Here is a 20,010-nt window from a genome sequence, read left to right on the forward strand (position 1 = left end):
CTCAATTTCGGAAACAGGAAATGAAAAGAAGAAAACTACGATTCACCTCCAATGCTCATATCTGGCACTATGTAACGTAAATTCGTATAGTCTGTTCTTCTACAGACTATTGACGTAAATTCGTATAGTTCTGTAGAAGAACAGACTATACGAATTTACTTTAATAAAAATTAAAATTATAAAATTTCTGCTTATTAGAATGAGGGTAAAGAAAAAGGGAGATTCGGCTGTAAAACAATAGATCTATTTAACGTATATATGCTGTTCGGGAAGCCACGTCAAACTAATCTAATCCAAAATTGAAACACCTTTATTTATAATATGCACTTTTATGCATTAATAACTTATAAAGTAACAGTAATAAACACATTACTTAAAAAAGGGCACAATAGTTTACGTATAAGCGTGAGGTCCGGACATACATACATATATATAATGTATTTTTATGCCTTATTCAATATGATCTTAAGTGTCTATATATAAATTAACCTATCAATACAATGCTGCGGGTGGTTTAATTTATTTTATCATAAAAAACCTAACCCTTCCATATATTCTTTATATACATATGATGTATAGATGTGTATTAAAATTCTATACCTATATGACCGTATACGATATTATTGAGTGAGAATCTATTATTTTGTATGCTTAATTTATTAATTATTACGTATAAATTGAATTATATGATAAGAAAAGTAAACAATTTAGAAAAAGAGAATTTTTTTTTTATTTATTAAAAGCGGATATTCTGTATGTCAATGTATACGTATACATGTATAAACGTAGTGGAGGGTTTAACCATACCGTACAAAAATTTGTGTCGAATATCTTAAGTATGCATAACATAAAAAAATCTACTTGAAATATGCAAAATTAACAAAAAAATTTTTAAAACTTTAAAAACATCGAAGAATACTAGATAAGCCCCTTCGTAGAAAGTCATTCATAAAATCAAAATTTACAAAAATATTTCCGTTACAAAACACACGATATTTCTGCTACCAAGTTAAATACCTTAGCTTTGAAGAAATTATTTTAAAGCATAAAGCACGGGACTAAAAACTCGTGAATTAAATTTTTATATTCACGTTTTCTTTATATTTATTTAAAAATTTACTTTAAATGCACTTACACCGACTAAATTAGATTAAATAATAAAAGTGACCAGATCTATTTACTAAATATCGTATTTAAATTCTTATGAACCATAAAATCATAATAAATTTTTTAAACTCTGTAATAAACCAATAAGTTTTAAAGGCTAATAAATTTTAACTTGAATAATTATTTTTAAAAAATTTTTAATAAAATGTTCATAGACGAAAAGCAAAACGAATTATATCACCTCTATCGTAACTACACGAACACATTATTATTGTACTATAACTACAGAGCTTACTCAGGAGTGTATGAGTGTTGAGCACGTGAATATATATATATATATATATATTATATGTACATATGTATTTGCATTGCAATAGAAATATTTACAATTCGTATTGTAATTGTGTGTAAGTGTATAAGAATGCATTTTCATTATAATTATATTTATTACACATTAAATCAAAAATGCTTATATCGCATGATATTTCCTGTGTTTAAATAGGTGCACTATATATGTATATGCATGTGTATGTATACACATATTGTATGCACATGATTTCATTTGTGAATACTGCAATATTAAATAAAAAATTTCACTGATTAAAATTTGCGATATTTGAAATATTTTTCAATTATGCAATTTTAATATTGGTAATCAATTTTTTTTATGTTTTTGGAACAAAGTGTCATGCCAATGATTTGGTGGAAAATTATTTTCATGCGTGTTTCATAAATGGTTTGTTCGATATTTATGGTATATATATTTTAGTTTTATTTTTGACATTTCATGCGTATATTTTGTCAAATTTTCTCTATTAAAATTTCCGATCTACAATGCTTGCAAATTATTGGATTTTATAAGAAAATTTGCAATCAGTGACATTTATGGTCCGTCACATCTAGTTGACAACAATGACAATCATTATAACAACACTGCATCATACATGTCAAATATGTCAAAAATGCTCAATAATCAGCTCATAAATCAAAAGTGGAGTATAAAGGCTGTTGCTTCCAAACGTTGTTGCATCTAAAGTCATACTTCAGTTTCGTTTAAGTTTTTGAGTTAACAATATTGTTGACTGATTATAGCCTTTTATATTTAGTATCTTTTGAAAGTTATCACCATATTTTTTATTATATATTTTTGTTTTAATATTGTGTTTTTTATATTAACTAACACAATTGTGTATTTAATTTTTAAGTGACCTTTTTAGTATTTGAACCCGGGAAATTCTTTGGTTTAAGAACCGCTGCCATAACCCCGGCACCATTGATTAGAATAATTTCAAACAGCGTATATCGAGAATATGAACTCTCTTGAAATAAATAAATATTCCACTATATACAAGTAAAATGAAAGTCACATCTTCAGTTTTTTGATATATTCTGTCATGTATTATATTTACGTGACATTTATAATATTGACTTTAAATGATATAATAGAAACACCTTGTAAAATAAATACATAATATACCCATAAATCTATAAATAATAAATTAGAATTTATAAGTGATTTGAAATGTGAATTACAAAAATCTATGCGAAAAAATTGATTGATATTGAACTTTAAATGAATTAGCAATAATTTAAACAAAATTACTTTAAATGCATTCATATGCATATATGGAGTAGTAGACTAAGATTTTCATAAATATTTACTTAATTTTCAAGTTATATACGTACTAGAAAATTAATTTCGAATTATAAATAAAAAATTTGTTTAAAATTTTTGCAATTTCACAATAATAATTAATTATATATACTTAGTAGATTTAGCACATATCAAAGTACAACGGCATTATGTGCATATGTGTTATATATGTGCAAGTACCTATGTATATGTACATGTGGGATGGTTATAAAAAATTTTAAATAAATTATTTTTGTTTTTTGGATTGAAACTTTTAAGTACAAAGTACTTGAACTACCTTTTCCTTAATAGAAAACTGTAATATTTAAATAATATGGTCTTAGATTAAATCTTAAATTTTGACGTATATGTATGTAAATAGAACCTATATATCACGTTAGCGAGTGAGAGTTTACGTGAGCAACTTATTTTATTTTATTTATTTATTACTCTCTTTTTAAGTGATATAGTAATCAGTGTTCCCACTCGATAAAAACAAAATGTATCCAATTTCGAGAAAAAAATGTATCCAAAATGTATCCAACCTCGTAAAATAGCATTATTACAATAAGTTGTCTTATTTTGTACAAATTAACCCATAATTAATATTAATTTGTTTTATTCCACAATATGAGTTTTGTTATTTATAGTAAATTCTTTAAGAAATCACATACAACTTCTATTATATTTTAAATGTGAAAGTTAAGGTCAGAAAAAACATATGCATATATGCCTTCTGTAGTTGTTGAACTATGCGGTAAAGACGATTGACCATGAAAACGGACAAATTTTAAAAAATATGTATACCCAATGCATTTTCTATTACATCTAGCTAACACTAAAATATTTTTGGTACGTTCTTGTATAAATGTTCTAAATTTGAATACAGAAAGAGGCAGTTAATAAAGCATCTTTTTTACTTTCTTGTAAAAAATTCGGAAACGTGCTTAGAATAGTCAGCAAATAACATTTATTGAAGATAAAGCAACTTCGCGATTTTATATTAGCAGCATTTCAACTGTTTTGTAATATTTATTTAGTGTTTGAAAAAAAATGTATCCATATTTCAGCAAAATTTTAAAATGTAGCCAATTTCGGCAGACTTGAGTATCTTTGTATCCAAGTTCAAATTTAAAGCAAAAATGTATCCAAATGGATACAATTGTATCCAAGTGGGAACGCTGATAGTAATTTAAGTTCAATCTTAAAACTGTTATACCGTTTCAAGACAAAGACTCATTTTAGTTGATGTAACATAACGCACAGTAGTTTTTTGGTTTGGGCCGATATTTTGTATAATAAATTTATGGTGCTTTGTACAAATTAAATGCCTTTTTATTAAAATATCAAAAAATTTCTAACAAAATCCTTGATTTTGTTGAAAGGTCTGCTACACAAATATTTTACAATATATTAGCTATAACCTCAAAAATTATAAAGAAAACTCAAAATTTCATATAAAAATTTACAAATTTACCAAACTAAAATTTGGCACATTTCCTCTTATTCAATTCATTTTTTTTTTCATTAACTCAGTTCAGATTTAAAAAATTTTGCGAAAATAAAATTTTTGATTTCTATTCACATTCACAATCTTCAATTTACATGTCACATGAAAATTATTCAATTTATTTTACCCCAAAAGAATACCAACTTTAAAATGCATTTTGTAGAGGTTTCCATAATCAACGATATGTCGAATCGATAAATTTTTTACTTTAATCATGACCTTACCCATCATATTTTTTATATAAAATAACAACTAGACTAAAGGTTCTCGCTTTATTATACAATATACATGAAGTAAATGTAATATACCCCCGTTAAACTAAGTATATATGTGGGTAATTTCTAACTAACACGGTAATTCATATTATTATGCAAATTATTTTTATAAGGTGCTCATAATTTTATACGAAACGGTATAATAATTTTTTTTTTAGGTAAATCAATAAAATTGCACGCTATATAGTTAGAAAACAAAAATTTTAAGGAGACAATAATAATAGAAGCACCCTATATATATTGGAATGGGATATTTGGAGAGTTGTGGAAATTATATTGTGGAACATATTTGTTTTTATTTCAAGTTTTCACCACATACATAGTTAAGATTAGAATTTTAATGGTGTTAACCTGGAGATTTCAATATCGTGAGAAATAAATACGCGTAGTATTTTACAAATATGGGAAATCAGAAGAATTTACCCTGCGAACCGCATGGATTTTTCCAGAAAAATTAAAAATTTTCTCCATACAATACTAAAGGAACTACTTCAATTGAACTCAAGTACATTGCTACTTACAACAAACTAAAATTTTACTCAAACTTTATTCATAATTTTGATATCGAACTCGTACGCAACAATCACACAATCCTTGAACCTTTTTGTATAAATTTCTAATAATTGAAAAATTTTTAATGAATTTCAACAAATCCCGCAACAAAATTCTATTAATATCCAAAAAGAAAATCACCATTATTTTAAATTTTCATTGTTGTGGCTAACAACCGAAATTATTCATTTCCCTTTTATACTCAAACTTAAAAAAAAAAAGAGAAATTTCAATGGAAAATGTTAAAAAAAACTTTTAAACAACTCTGGGAGAACACAAATTATAATAAAATGTTTGCCTTTTAAATTTTACAAAGGATATTTTAGGTATATTCACTTTTAGGTCCTAAAATCGATTTTAAAGGTTATTAAACTTTTACTTTTCTTTTTTTAATTTAAAAAAAAATGAAATTTTTTACCATTTTCACCTTTGATAATATTTTTTATATAAGTGAGGACTGAGGACTGAGGAGTGAAAAATGAGAATTAAAATTCGTCCTTCTGGGTTCTTTTCGTATATATTCTCTTCTCTATATGCTTATTTGCATAAGAACAAGCCATATGTGATATTTTGTAACAACAACGAAGAAAGAAAGAGAGAACATATGGTAAGAAAAATGATTAATGAAATTCAATCCTTTTTTATGGTTAAAATTTATTTGTGCTCTATGAATTTTTAAAAAGAGAAGAGAACAATACATGCGAAATATGCCATTCAGTCTAATCAAATACGATATTAATTTTTTTATAGAAACTTAAGACAGCACCTGTTATCTTACCAGTCTTATATTCATTACTAAAGCAGTACCATTTAAATGCTGATATAAAAAAAAAAAATTCCCTAAAATCTCGTTCAAATCAGTAAAATATTTATAGGAACACTGAAAATTTACAAAATTTCAACCATAATCAAATTCAATCACATATTTTATAATTATGACTAAGGTACTTTCGATATTTGTTATATATTCTTCAGCTATTCGAATCGGTATTTCGATCGGACCCCAAATTTCCGTATATAATCCTTACGCTTATAAGTTATTTGTTAAAATTTGATTGCCGTAGATCATCTAGTTTTCAACGTACCAAAAAAATACATATAACTTACATAAATCAACTCAGAATTCGACACTGATCAAACAAATTCATATATGTACATACATATATCTCGTATAAGTTTAATATTTCAGACACTTCTGCTTCGTAGCTTTATATAGACGGAGCGGAGTTGTCACATTATTCATTCATACACGAGTAACTCAAATATTAAATTTTGATTTTATTTGATTTTAATTAAATTCATTTATTTATTTATTGAAATTCTCTGTCAATTCTCTCTGTCAATTTCTTATCTGTCAAAATCTATATGCATATATTTATGTCAAAGAATCTTTGTCAATTTTTATAATTTCTTAAAAATTAAATTAAATGATAAACATAGTTGATTGACATAGATTGTAATTTTGATAAAAATTAATAATTAAATTTTTCTCTCAGTTTTTGTCTCTCCAATTTTCTTATTTGTGTTTTCTTAATAATAATAAAATTAATAAGAGAGGGAATTCTCAATTTAATATTAATTATTATTATATTTTGACATATGTAGATAGATACATACATGTGCCTACAATATTAATATGCTGTACATGTAAATATATTATTAATGATGCTAAATATGTATATACATACATGCATATATGTATATGCATAACATAATTGACATTGACTTACTTTCATCTCATATAGGTACTCAAAATTTTGTATAAATTTTATTTTACATATAGATAGCTTTAGCTAGGTAAGTTTATCTACAATATGCACCAAAAAAAAATTTATAATATATATATATATATATATATATATATATATATACGCATATTTTTATGTATATATATCTACATATATCTATATAACTATATAAAAATGAATTTTATTTTCATTTCTTTTCTTCATCAGATTTTTGTTTTTTGTCATACACCATAATATATTATAATTTAGCGCTCCCCATTATATCGTATATACCATTATACCATTATAGTTAGAGATACATTATGGTTTTTTTTCTTAAATGAGCATGTATAGCAATATAAAATAGGTGTATATAATGTATATATTTAAAGATTAAAAAAAAAACTACATATATTTATATATAAAACAAGATTTTATTTAAAAACTTTCTCAAACTCAGCTGATATTATTAAAGTACAGTTATATACCATATATATATATATAAGTATACAGGCTATATACCAACAAGTATATTAAGACTTATAAACGACCTACTATTATAAACATTTAATATATACAAAAAACAACAAAAATTTTCCGTACAACAGAGAGAATATTATATTATATACTAAATTATTATTATATACTAGTATATACATATGGTATATATACATATACTTATATATTAAAACATAATACAAAGTTTATAAATAAATGTATAGGCTCTACAACGAAAATAAATCGCTATATATTATATGGGATTATAATATATATAAAGTATTTTTTCAAGGTATATAAGAAGTATATATACTTAAACTGTTAATAGTACAAAATATATAACAAAAGGTAAAAAAAAAACTAAAAATCCCTCTACATGTGTAGAGGGATTTTCCAAAAATACTCAAAAATTACATTCAAAATACTTAATTTTTATATAAAATTTACATTGATATATATAAATGTATATATAAAATATAATTATATAACAAAAGTAATAATAATAATAAACAAGAACTGGAGAGTCCCTCGGGAGTAAAAAGTGACCAAATCATTAAATTATAATTTTCTATAATTATAATATTTTCTACATTAAGAACGTATAAAATACCCCCGAGTTCATCAAAATTTAATACGTATATATAGAGACAGCAAAATTAGTAAAGTGCTAAAAAATTAAAAAAAGCTCAACAATGAACTCATAAATTAAAAAAATTAAATTTAATTACATTTTTTTTGTTTATTTGGTCACCACACAAGGCTAAAAGACATTTTTCCCACTTAGTTACATATTTCTCCCAAAGTACGAAATGTAATAGGTCTCTAGGGACCAGAAATTAAGATCAATTTTTTTGAAATTCAAGGCAATTTTATAAAAATTTAGAATAAGTACAGGAATTTAGGGAAAACGTATACTAGACTCTCCGTTTAGACCCAAAATAATATTCTATTAAAGTTGACATACAATACATATCGAGTTATTCATAAAATATGTATAAAACTAAATATGGATATGGTTTATTTATAAAAAATTCCCTAAGTCCACATTTCAATTAGAAATGAAATATTTCTCCATTGTAGGGTTTGAAGTAACTCAGAATTCGGCATAACTACCATTGCTCTGGTACCATTGACTTAAGTCAATTTTCGAATGGGCTCAGGTCACTTTCAAAATAAACAATCCAATTATATTATTAAACAAATATAGTAGTAATTTTCTGCATACCCTACAAATTATATAAAAAATTTCATATAAAAATTTCATATTCTTACCTTATTGGATCCATTATTTTAAATTTTTGTTGCTTTTCTTTTTAAGAAAAAATCTGGCCTATAAAAAATATATTTTTTTTTTGTATTCTTACAAAAAAATTAATTAAAATAAATGCTTTGTTTTATTTTTATTATCTCTTTCACTTTTTTTTAATATTTAAATATAATTCTTTATTTTTATTTTATTCTTTTAATACAAAAACAAAAATATTAAATATAAAATTTAATTTCTTATTTTACTCTTTTTTTTTTAATAGATTTTCATATTTTTAATTGAAACAGTCACCGGTCCGCGCCGCCCGCTTCTTTTACAAGAAATATTGTTCTTTGAATACAAAAAAAAAATTAAATAAATAAATTTTCACGGTCAGTCAGCAGCAGTGATGATGATTTTCAAACCATCCAAGTGTATAACAAGAAAAAAACAACAAAACAGTAGAAAAAGTTAATGAGGAATAAAATAAAACTCTTTAAGAGAAAATATCAAAAAAAATAAATAAAAGTATAAAAAAAAAACACAAAAAATGAGTAAAAAATTTTTGATTAACAACCACTTTGCATCACAACACAAGAAATATTCACAATAATTTCAAATTTACAAAAAAAAAAAAAACCACAAACAATTGCTTTTGTTTTACTTCTTGTTTTTCTCTTTTTTTTTTTCTTTTCTCGTTTTGTCGTACCACTTTTCTCTTTTATTAATAAATTTCCTTTTCTTCTTTCGCTTATTAACTCACAATTCTATCCGCACTCATAAATAAACTTCCAATCAGTTCGAATATTTAACAATAACTAAAAGTCAAATTGAAATGTTGTGTATTTTTTATATAATAAAAAAAAATATTATTGCATTTCAAAAAAAAAAAAAATAAGCAAAAAAAAAAAACATTTTTACGATATCATAATTAAATAACGGAATTTAAATTACATACATACTAATAAACATATTGTTTATGTACATATACTTCCACGTATAAAATTTTAATGTACACATTACATACTAATTTTTTAGTACCGTAATCATTGCGGATTTTTTTTTCGTTATTTTCTTACTTCATATTTTTGCTTTTTTCTATTTTTGACATATTAAATGTAAAGTTTATGAAGCACTGATTTTTAAAATATTTATTAGTAAATTTAGCATGTACACAAACCTTTTTATTATTTCTTTACAATTTTTTTTGTAGACTGTAGTTAACTACAATTAATACTACAATGCTGAATACATTTTTACTGGTACCACATTTATGCCGTTGAAGGGAAAAAATGAAAGCATTCCTGTCATTTTTAGTCGTTTTGTTCAATATTTTTGGTGAATTAAATTTTACTTGATTTATAAATGATTTATAAATATTTAAAAGATATAGATTATTGTCTAGTGGCCGATAGTAATACTTTCGCTAAAGGGTTTTCGCATATAAAATTTTGACAACTATATGTGTAACACAATGCTACTTTAACATTTCAAATTTAGTGTAATCAACAAAATTTTTGTAAACATCGATTATAATTATGTGTCAAACAAAAGTACAAAACCATCTCAGTTTACGATAATGGTAAAATTTATGAATTATTCAAAATTTGTTACGCCTCCCTTTTCACGGTTCTCACGATTTACTGAGTATAAGAGCAATATTTAAATCTTAACCTCCATTATATTGGTAATCACCTTCTGCCAAAAATCTTTTGCAATCCAATTTTGTTTTTTTAAATTAGTACATTCAGAGATCATTTAAATGTTTACTTTAAAAAACTGTCAGAAATGTCAAAAACAAAAAATTTTATAAAATGCTGCCAGTTTAAATTTTTTTGCGATACGATTTTGTGGCGAATTGGTAGGCCAACAGAAGAACATTAGCCGTTCTTATTTCGAACTAAGACGTAGAAAGCACCAGCAGTTACAGACGGACTTTAAAATCTGAAATTCAAGATATTCAAGCTGGTGAACTCCGTACAATTACAGATTTTTTTCACATTCTCGAAAAGGATATAAGTATGACTGAAAAGGGTATGATTCAATTGGATTGTCAAATAAAAATTACATTCAATTTTTTGTTTGTTTTTTTTTTTTTGTTTATTTTTTACAGTTTTTCTATTTTTTTTTTGTTCCGTTTATAATTTGAAAAAAAAAATTAAGTTAATGCCATACTTATTTGCTTGTTTTATTTTTGTTTGCCTTCCGGTGTGACCTATTTCTCTAGATTTTTCTCTCTTTTTTCTCTTATTTATATTTTTAAAATAGCTTTTTTTTTAAATTTATTTGTTTGATTTTTTCTCTTTTTGTTTTTCATTTCTATAATTATATACCGTTATTATTTACTTATTGCTATATTTTTTCTCTGTTTAATTTTTTATATTTAATATTTTTAATTATATAAAATGTTTTAATTTATTATTTTTTTTTCTGATTCAGATATTTTCATTTTGTTTTTTTTTTTAAGTTTCATTTATAATTTTTTACGAATCCCATTATTTGTTTAACAGGAATTCTCTCAGAATATATTTTATAATAAGAAATACGTTCAGTTAAAAGTTTTAGTTTGAAATTTCAGAAAATAAAGTGTTGCTGCACGATTCAGCAATTATTACTAATAAGCTGAATTGTTTTTTTAATACCTTGTTACCAAAAAATTTATTAATTCTCGAACTCAGGGATTCGTATAGTAAAATGTCTCTGGTTTCAATAAATTACAGTAATTCGATAACAATTCAACTTATGAATTTTAATTGCTGAATTATGTAACAATACAAAATTACTGCAATTTTGATGTTATAGCATATTTTAATTACTGTAAATAAAAAATAATTAATTATTTTCATTATGAATGCTAAAAGAATTCACTTGAATCCATTTAGCATAAAATTTTCTTGATTATAACGTGTTCCAATTTTATAAAATTATGCATAATAAAACTGCTCTATAAGAATGTTCTAAGAAAAGCTTTCCTGTTAAACTTATGTTGTTATTGTATATAAAATAATATATCCCTGACTTCAAAATTGCTATAATACGCTTTTAAATCACAATTCAGCTTATGAGTGTGAATTGCTGAATTATGTAGCAATACAGTATAAACAAAATAATGAAATCAGCGATAATTATTTTTTCTGTTTTGTTACAATTTTTTACACATTTTATATAATTATTAAATGTACTCTATTTTGTTATTTCATATTAAGAGCTTTATTTTTGTGTTCTCTTTTGATTTTATAGAAAAAATTATAATATTATACCATAGTATATTTATATGTAAATAATAGTTTATTGCATTGTGTGTGTATGTTTTTAAAAAATTTCATTCTTACATTTTTTACATATTCAAATTCAAGGCAGTATAAAATAAATGATTTTTTAATTAGATTGTTATTCTATATTTTATATGGTTTCTTTTTGTTTTTATATTCGTCACTTAAAAATTAATCATGCCCTTCGTGTGGTCTTAAGCTCAAAATTTTTATCAACCAAAATGAACGTATTTGATTTATACAATAAATGCAATTTAATTTGTATTGTAAAATTTAAAAAAAAATTTTGACTATAACCGCATAATCAAATTCTTGTTTTATTTTTTATTTTTATAACAATAAATTTCATTTTTTGCCATACCTAGTGAATTCAAAATATTAATTGATACACAATTCAGCAAATCAAATTTATAAGCTGAATTGTGCATAAATACCATATTATTGCAATTTTTATCTGGAAGGTATATTGTTGAATTTCTTGTTTTCCGAAATACATTAATACGGAATTAATACCCAATTCAGCTTATAAGTGTGAATTGCTGAATTGTACATTAATAGTGTACTATTGCATTTTGGAAGTCAAGGGTTATATATATCACTAGTTTTTCGAAATAATTATGAATAAATTCAAACAAACATCAATACACTTATGATAATTTACAACTCAGCTAATATGAATGATGATTATATTAAATAGTGCGTTATCTTAAGTGGCATGGATGCATTCTTGAATTCCTCAATTAAGTGATTCCTATCATTCCAAATTAGGGCATATCTCTTTCATATTTTATAAAAATTGTTGTAACACAATTGTATTTTCGACATGTGTTCAAGTTTTATTTTGAAAAATTTGCTTTGTAAAATTAATGATATTTGAAATGATGATGTTTAATGATTTTATTTTGTTTTTTTTTTTTTTATGATTTGGCTCTTATTTAAATGCACACATGTTATTATTTTATTGTAATAATTTAACTGTGACTTCAAATTCACAGTATTAATGTATTTTTATACTATTCAGCAATTATAATGCATAAGCTGAATTGTATATTAATACCATAAAAATGCAATTTTAAAGTTATAGAATTTATTTTTTTTTTGTATTTTTTGTTAAAATTACCATTATGAACTTGATTTAAACAGGAATTCTTTTGTTTCTGCGTGTTTTTTCAATTTTATTTGCTATTTTAAAATTTTTTTATACATGTTTTTTTTTTTTTTGATTTTATGTATACATTATAAAAGAAATTATTGTTTTACTTTCTTGTTTCTATATTTTTTTAGTATTTTTTTTTTGTTCTCTTATTTATCGTGTTGTTGTTTTTGTAATTTGAGAAAAAAACTAATATTTAATTTACAGTATTGCCATTTATTAGTAAGTTTTTTGTTTATTAAATCGTTTCATTATTTTTGTTTTTTTTTCTACATGCATTAACACGTTTATTTTAAATTAAATACAATAGAAGAAAAAAACAGGCGACCTCAATTATTGTGTTGTGTTGACTCCGAAGTAGTGCCTGTCATCGTTGTCAAAAAAAAGTGAGTGACAAAAACCTCTGTTCACTAGAAAAAGAAAATTAGTGAATGAAACAGCTGTATGCCTGTATCAATAATTTTTTTTCAGTGATGGCACTGAAATTTTTTTCATACAAAATTATCATACACGATGGCAATTATAGCCGTTTTCCATTACATATAACAAATTCGTTCAACTAACTTTAATCATGAAATCCAATGTAACGTCGATTCCAATATCATAAGCGTCATGAATTCAAATTTACGTTGCCAACGCAAGTGATTATTATTTAAGTTTTTCTTTTTTGAATTTCTTTAGTAATATAAAAATTACTTAAGGCATAAGTAATTTTTATGTGACAAAATATGAATGATAACGAAAAAATCATTTTAATTTTGAAATATTCAATTTCACGCTTTATTGAAAACATTTTTTTAAAGTGTCAATTACGATAATTGCTTAATAATTGCAGATGATTGTCATTTACAAAGTCAAGCGAATAAAGTGATTAACATGATCGCCAAATTTTTGATATTTTGATAGTTAGGAAACGACTTATTTTTGGCAGTTCATTTTTTAATTATGACATCAAAAATGAATGATTGGGTCACTAAAAACTGAGTGATAATGGAAAAAATGATGACAGGCCTCAGTGTGAGTTGTTTTATATTTTTTTTTATTTTTTCTTCATTAAAAAATTCGAAAATAAAAAGAGAAAAATTTTCTTATTTTACAAAATAATTTTGTATTTTTTTTTTAATTTTTTACTTTTTTATTTGTTTTTTTTTTTTCTTTTATACATAATTAATAATTATATATCAACTTTTTTTAATTATTTTTTTTTGATTTTTTTTTTTGTGTTTATTTAGGTGATAATTCTGATTGATCGTAATTTTTTTGAACTTATTTTTTATTTAAATTTTAAAAAATTTTTCATGGTTCGTTTAATTTTTTTAACATTTTTTTGTCATATTTTATTTGTGTATTTGTGTGTTGAATTTTTTTGTACAACCAAAAGAATATTTTTTTTAATTTAATTTGCATTTTTCTTGTTTTTTTTTTTTTTTTTTGGTTAAAAATATTTTATTATTAAAAATTATAAATTATAATGTTTTTGTACGTTTCAAAATGAAAGAAAAAAAAATTTGTAAAATAAAAATTACAAAGTCTTTACGATTTGAATTGAAAAAAAAAATTTGAAAAATTTTCTATTGCCATTTTTATAATTTTTTCATTCTTACTTGTTAAAGAACAAATTTTTTAAATACAAAAATGGAAATTTTAATTTAAAAATTGAATATTTTAAAAATTTAATACAAATTTTAAATAAATTACAACATATCTCCCTTATTTAAAATAATTTTAATTAGTCATGATAACCCTGATTTCAAAATTGCAATAATACGGGATTAATACACAATTCAGCTAATGAGTTGTTATTGCTGAATTGTGTTTTATTACTGCTATTTTGAAATCGTGGATATTTAATATTATAAATAATATTAATTGTTGAATTAGAGATCTAATCTGACAATTAATCGTAATTTATTAAAATTATTAAAAAAAAATGCATAAGTATAGGGTGTCGACCAAAATGCAGATCAAACCGGTCAATTAAGTAATACTGTTTTAATTGCTCTGAATAAGTCAATTTGATGTTTGATCTGCATTTTAGTAGATGCTTTCCGTTTCTTTTTATATCTTAAATTGCATTTTTTTCAAATTTCTACATAAAAATATGAAAATACAATTTTTTAATTGTTCTCTTTTTTATAAGCGTGTGCATAATATTTAATTTATGTAAAATTTTAATTAAAAATTATTCTCCATCTACTTGCAAACAACAATGTGAAATTCAGTGATTTTCCATGAAAAATAATTAATTTTTTTTGTTTTTTTTTTTTTTTTTTTTGAAAAAATTTAACGCCCATTCATTTAAAATTTTTAAAATTTTGTTTCTTTCCTTTTAAAAATTCATACACGTGTGTTATCACAAAATTCAATGCGCACATATTCTTTCAAAATTTCCTCTTTTTCTCTTGAAATTTAAAATAAATCCAAGCCTCAGAAAAAATTTAATTTGATAAAGAGCGCAAACCGTTCTATTTAATTGAAACTGTAACGAAAAAAAAACAAATTTTTTATGAAAAATCAAGAAATTTTTAATTTTAATTATGTACTTTTAAAAACATTAAAAGTTTATAAAAAAATATGGTAACGACTTGAGTCATAACTTAAAACCAAAATTTTCACAATTTTCTTAAATTTTGGTTTTATAACTTCAACGATGTTCTTCCATTGAAAATTATTTATGTTTTATATACTTACACCAAAATTTTTTCACCTCATAAAATACAATGTACACATAATATGATCGTATCACCTTTTACTTGTTACCATTTTTATTTGAGCTAAAGATTAAATTTATTACATCTTGTACTCACCCATCAATGAATTATTCGAATTTTTATCCGATTTTAAGCACAAAACTTTCTGAATATTTTCAAAAGTAAATTGAGATTTTTAAGGTGAAAAAATTAAGGTGTTGAAATAAAAATTTTCTTTCATCAAAATTATTTTTGCTTTCCAAATTTATGCAACTACTTAAAAAATAAAATATTAAAATTCGGGAATTTCTTTTTTAATTTATTTATTTTTTTTTTTTTTGCAAAAAACTTTTAACTACATCCAATCAACTTTCTTACCGTGTTTTTGAAAATTTACATAGTTCCACAATTTTATTTTGAATAGAGTAAATTTATACTCTATATTCAAAATGTAAAAAAAAATTTAAGAGATTTTTCATAAACACAATACTACTGCATAACAATAACGATGAATAATATGTACTGCAAAAATATAATGTGTGATATGTGTTATGTTCTATAAAATTAAAACGTTAAATTTGCTATATTGCAAAAAATTTACAATATTTGTAACAAATTTGATTAACATTTTGTTTATGAACACAAATATAGCGTAGTTTTTTGCTATATACCGCAGTATATTGCATTTATGAAGAAAACCTTTTGTTCCAAAAAAGACTTTACATAATATTTTTGCTATATAGCCGAGTTATCAGAAATTTAACCGTAACAGCGCAGAAATTTTTGTTACTTTTGTTTGGAATTCTTTTAAGTTGCCGAATTTAAGGCAGTTTTAAGTTGCCGCTTGAATTTAAGAGGAGCTGCAAATTATAATTCTTGAATTTTCAAAAACACCTTTTTTTATTTTCAAAACTTGGGGTAAGAAAGATAATTTTGAAAATTAAAAAATATGAATACTTAAAAAAAAAAAAGAAATTTTTTATAATAATAAAAATTTTGTTTTTTTTTTTTTTTGTTTTTTTTTTTCACTTGTCTTAGAATTTATTAACTTTTATTTAATTATAATAGTTAGTCCTTAAAACATAAATTACAATACTAACGGATACACAAGAGACTTTAAACGTTGGTTTATTTTTTGTTTTCTTTTTTTTTTTACTATTTTTTACTTTAATAATGAAATTTTCCGTTCTTGAATTTTTTATCAAATTTATACAAAAAAAAAAAATATCGAAATAATTAAAAATAATAAGAGGAGATATGATTGTTTTCAATTTTTTTCTTTTTTAGTTTTTACCATTTTAAATTTTTTTAATATTTTTAATTATTTTTTTTTATAAAAGGAATGCTAATTATTGGTTGAGACTAATGATTTATTCTTTTTATATTTAATTTTTATATTTAATTTATTTGTCTATTTTAATTTGTTGTTTAAAAAAACGTTTTGCATTTTTCGATTAATTTTTTAAGAATTAAGGTGTAGTATTGCTAAAAAAAATTATTTTCAAAACTGTTATACTTGTTTTTTTTTTTTCTTTTATATTGTTTTTCCTTGAATATTGCTAATAACCTTTCCATAATAATTCAAATTTTTTAATTAAATATTTAATTAGGTGTTTTATTTTACTTATTGTTTTTTTAATATATTCAAAATTATTGTAGGGTATGCACAATTTGTAAATAAGAAAAAAAAAAAATTGTTGAAAAAAATTTCAACGACGGGCAAAGTTTGTTGTTTTCTTTCATCGTTATTTTTTTTTTTTTTATTTAATTTTAAATGAAATGAATTTTATGATTATTTATATTTATATAAAGAATACGTAAATGGTATTAATTGAAAATGCTGTATGTATATATTATGATTCACATTTAAAAACAAAAACATTCTGACAGACATTTAGTGTCAGAAGAATATTAAATATTTGCTTGCAATTACCCATTTTGTCATGAATTTCAATTTGTCATTAATGACGCAAGGATTTATAAAGTCCTGTTTCCAAATACATACATACTTTTTTAACATTCTTAAATGCAACACTTTTCAACAATTTCATTTTAATTATGCATAAAATTATTACTGTATATTTAAAAAATATTTGGCATTTCTTTATTTTTTTTTTAATTATTTTTTGAACAAATTAATCGAAATCAAAACGTATTTTTGAATATTATTTTTAAATTGAGGAAAAAATAGACTAAAATTTAAAAAAAAAAAAAACTTAAAACATGCAAAATTCTCTATTCGTCTAATTTTGTTATTAAATATTTTTTTTTTTTGAAATTGCTACTACTAAAGAATAAAATCAGATCCATTTTTTTTCCTAAGAAATTATTTTGCAAAAATTTACACAAATTTTTAATTAATTTTATTTTCCTTTATAATAATCTTCTTCTTCTTCTCCTCGTTAAATTTCAATCAATAGAGGTCAATTTTTTTTTTTTTCATCTTATTCTCTCAAAATAAATTAAAATTTTCATTTAAATTTAAATCTTGTTTTATATAAAAAAAAAAAAATTATTTAAATAATTTTTAAATATGGAATTACAAATGAAGACTGAATGTATCAAGAAAACAAATAAAAAATAAGAAAAAAAAATGATGTAATTTTTTATGAAAATCTTAAAATTTGGTTATTAATGATTTTGTTTTTTAGTAATTTAATTTTTTTTTTTTAATAATTATTTTTTGGATATTTTTAAAATCAATTAATTTAAAAAATCTTTTGAAACCATTCTTTTACAAGTTTTATAATACAATTTTTAATTTTTCCTTCTTTTTTTTTGTTTTTTATTCAGAATTTTTGAAATTTTACATTATTATTTTTTTTCCTGAATTATTTAATACAAATTTTTAAATTATAATTTTGCAATCATAAATATGTCGAATGTATTCGACGAAAAATTTTATTTATTTTTAGCAAATAATTAATATGCGTGAGTCGTCACTGACGAATGAAATATACAAAAAAACAAAAAATTCTTGTATTTTCCAAAAACAACCCTTTGATTGGAGAGGAAAAGATAGAAAAAGTCTAAATTCATCTCTGAAATAAATATTTAATTTTAATTTATTATTAATTTTTTTCAATCACATCATTTTTTTAATTTTCATCTTATATCTTTTATTTATTTTTGTTTTGGATTGTAGTGTAATCAAAATTATTTCAATGTCATTTTGTCAGTGATGGTTTTTATCTTTCATTTTTTTTTTTTTTAAATTTAATTCTAAAATGCTAAATTGAACTATAAGAAAAAATAGTGTTACAACATACATACAGAATTTGTGTTCTTATTTAATAAATAGTGCATTTTCACATTTCAAATTTATTACAAAAAAAAATTAGCAGCACCCACCATTTTACATTAAAAAAAAAAAAGCACCACCACTGTTCTCTTTTGCTTTATTTGGATGCATTTTTCCCTCCTCTCATTAAATTTTAATTTAAAAAAAAAAAAAATTAAACAATATCTAAGTACAAAATATGTATAATTTTTTATCAAATCACAAAATAAAAATTATTCTTCGATTATATAAAAAAAAAAAAATACTACAACTCTTAAATATTTTGATAAAATTCATAAGTAATTCCAAATTTATATTAAATTTTATATTTAAAAAAAAAAAAACTAAATTAAAATTAAATTTTTTTTCCTTATTTTTTGTTGTTATTGAGGACATTTGCCAAAATTCAAAACTAATGTCAATTTGCATTATTCAGGAATATTTTTTCCAATTACTCTGAATAAGTCAAATTGACATTAAATCTGAATTTTGGTAGATGGCCTTGTTGTTGTTTGTTTGTTTGTTTGTTTGTTTTTGCGAAAATTTTTCAAATTTCTTTCTTTTTTTTTGATTAAGACTTTGTTATCATTTTTTGTATTTTTCGTATTTTTGTGTTTTTTTTTGTTTTGTTTTGTTTTTTCTCTAAGGACGATAGGATAAGGAATAGTTTCTTTTTTTTTAATCTATCATTTTTTTTTATAATTTGAGAATTTTTTTTTTCTTTTTTTAATTTAATATATTTTTTTTTTTGATTTTCTTGTATTTTTTTTTTTTTTTTTGTTTTATAGACACATTTAATTAATAAAATTTACTTAAAAAATCTTATTTTTTTTTATGTATACATAAGTGTATGTGTGTGTTTTCATTTTAATTAATTTACATACATTTTGTCAGTGGGTGTCTTCCAAAATGCAGATCAGATCTACTGTCAAATTTAACTTAGTTAGCAATTGAAATTTTACTGCCGAATTAATCGAAAAATTGACATTAGATCTGAACATTTTAGAATATGTGCCCAGTTTTTATTTGAAGCTAAAAAAAGAACAAAAAAAAAAAATATACAAAAT

General features: G+C 22.5%; 1 protein-coding gene across 4 annotated transcripts in view; it reads right to left on the reverse strand.

Moving 5' to 3' along the window:
• LOC129614969 (facilitated trehalose transporter Tret1-2 homolog) overlaps positions 1–9,341 on the reverse strand; it is a 58,392-nt gene extending 49,051 nt beyond the window's left edge. Inside the window, exons 1-2 of one of the 4 annotated variants that reach the window (XM_055529966.1) lie at positions 9,126–9,341; positions 8,575–8,899 (exon numbers count right to left, since the gene is read on the reverse strand). In XM_055529966.1, the coding sequence (XP_055385941.1) occupies positions 8,575–8,588 (14 nt within the window). In that variant the 5' untranslated portion in view covers positions 8,589–8,899; positions 9,126–9,341. The remainder of the gene's footprint in view (positions 1–8,574; positions 8,900–9,125) is intronic. The other 3 variants (XM_055529972.1, XM_055529976.1, XM_055529985.1) reach the window with 3 other exon arrangements.
• Positions 9,342–20,010: the final 10,669 nt, after the last annotated feature.

The sequence above is a fragment of the Condylostylus longicornis genome, unplaced genomic scaffold (genome assembly GCF_029603195.1).
Source record: "Condylostylus longicornis isolate FDR11 unplaced genomic scaffold, ASM2960319v2 ptg000005l, whole genome shotgun sequence".
NCBI lineage: Eukaryota > Metazoa > Arthropoda > Insecta > Diptera > Dolichopodidae > Condylostylus > Condylostylus longicornis.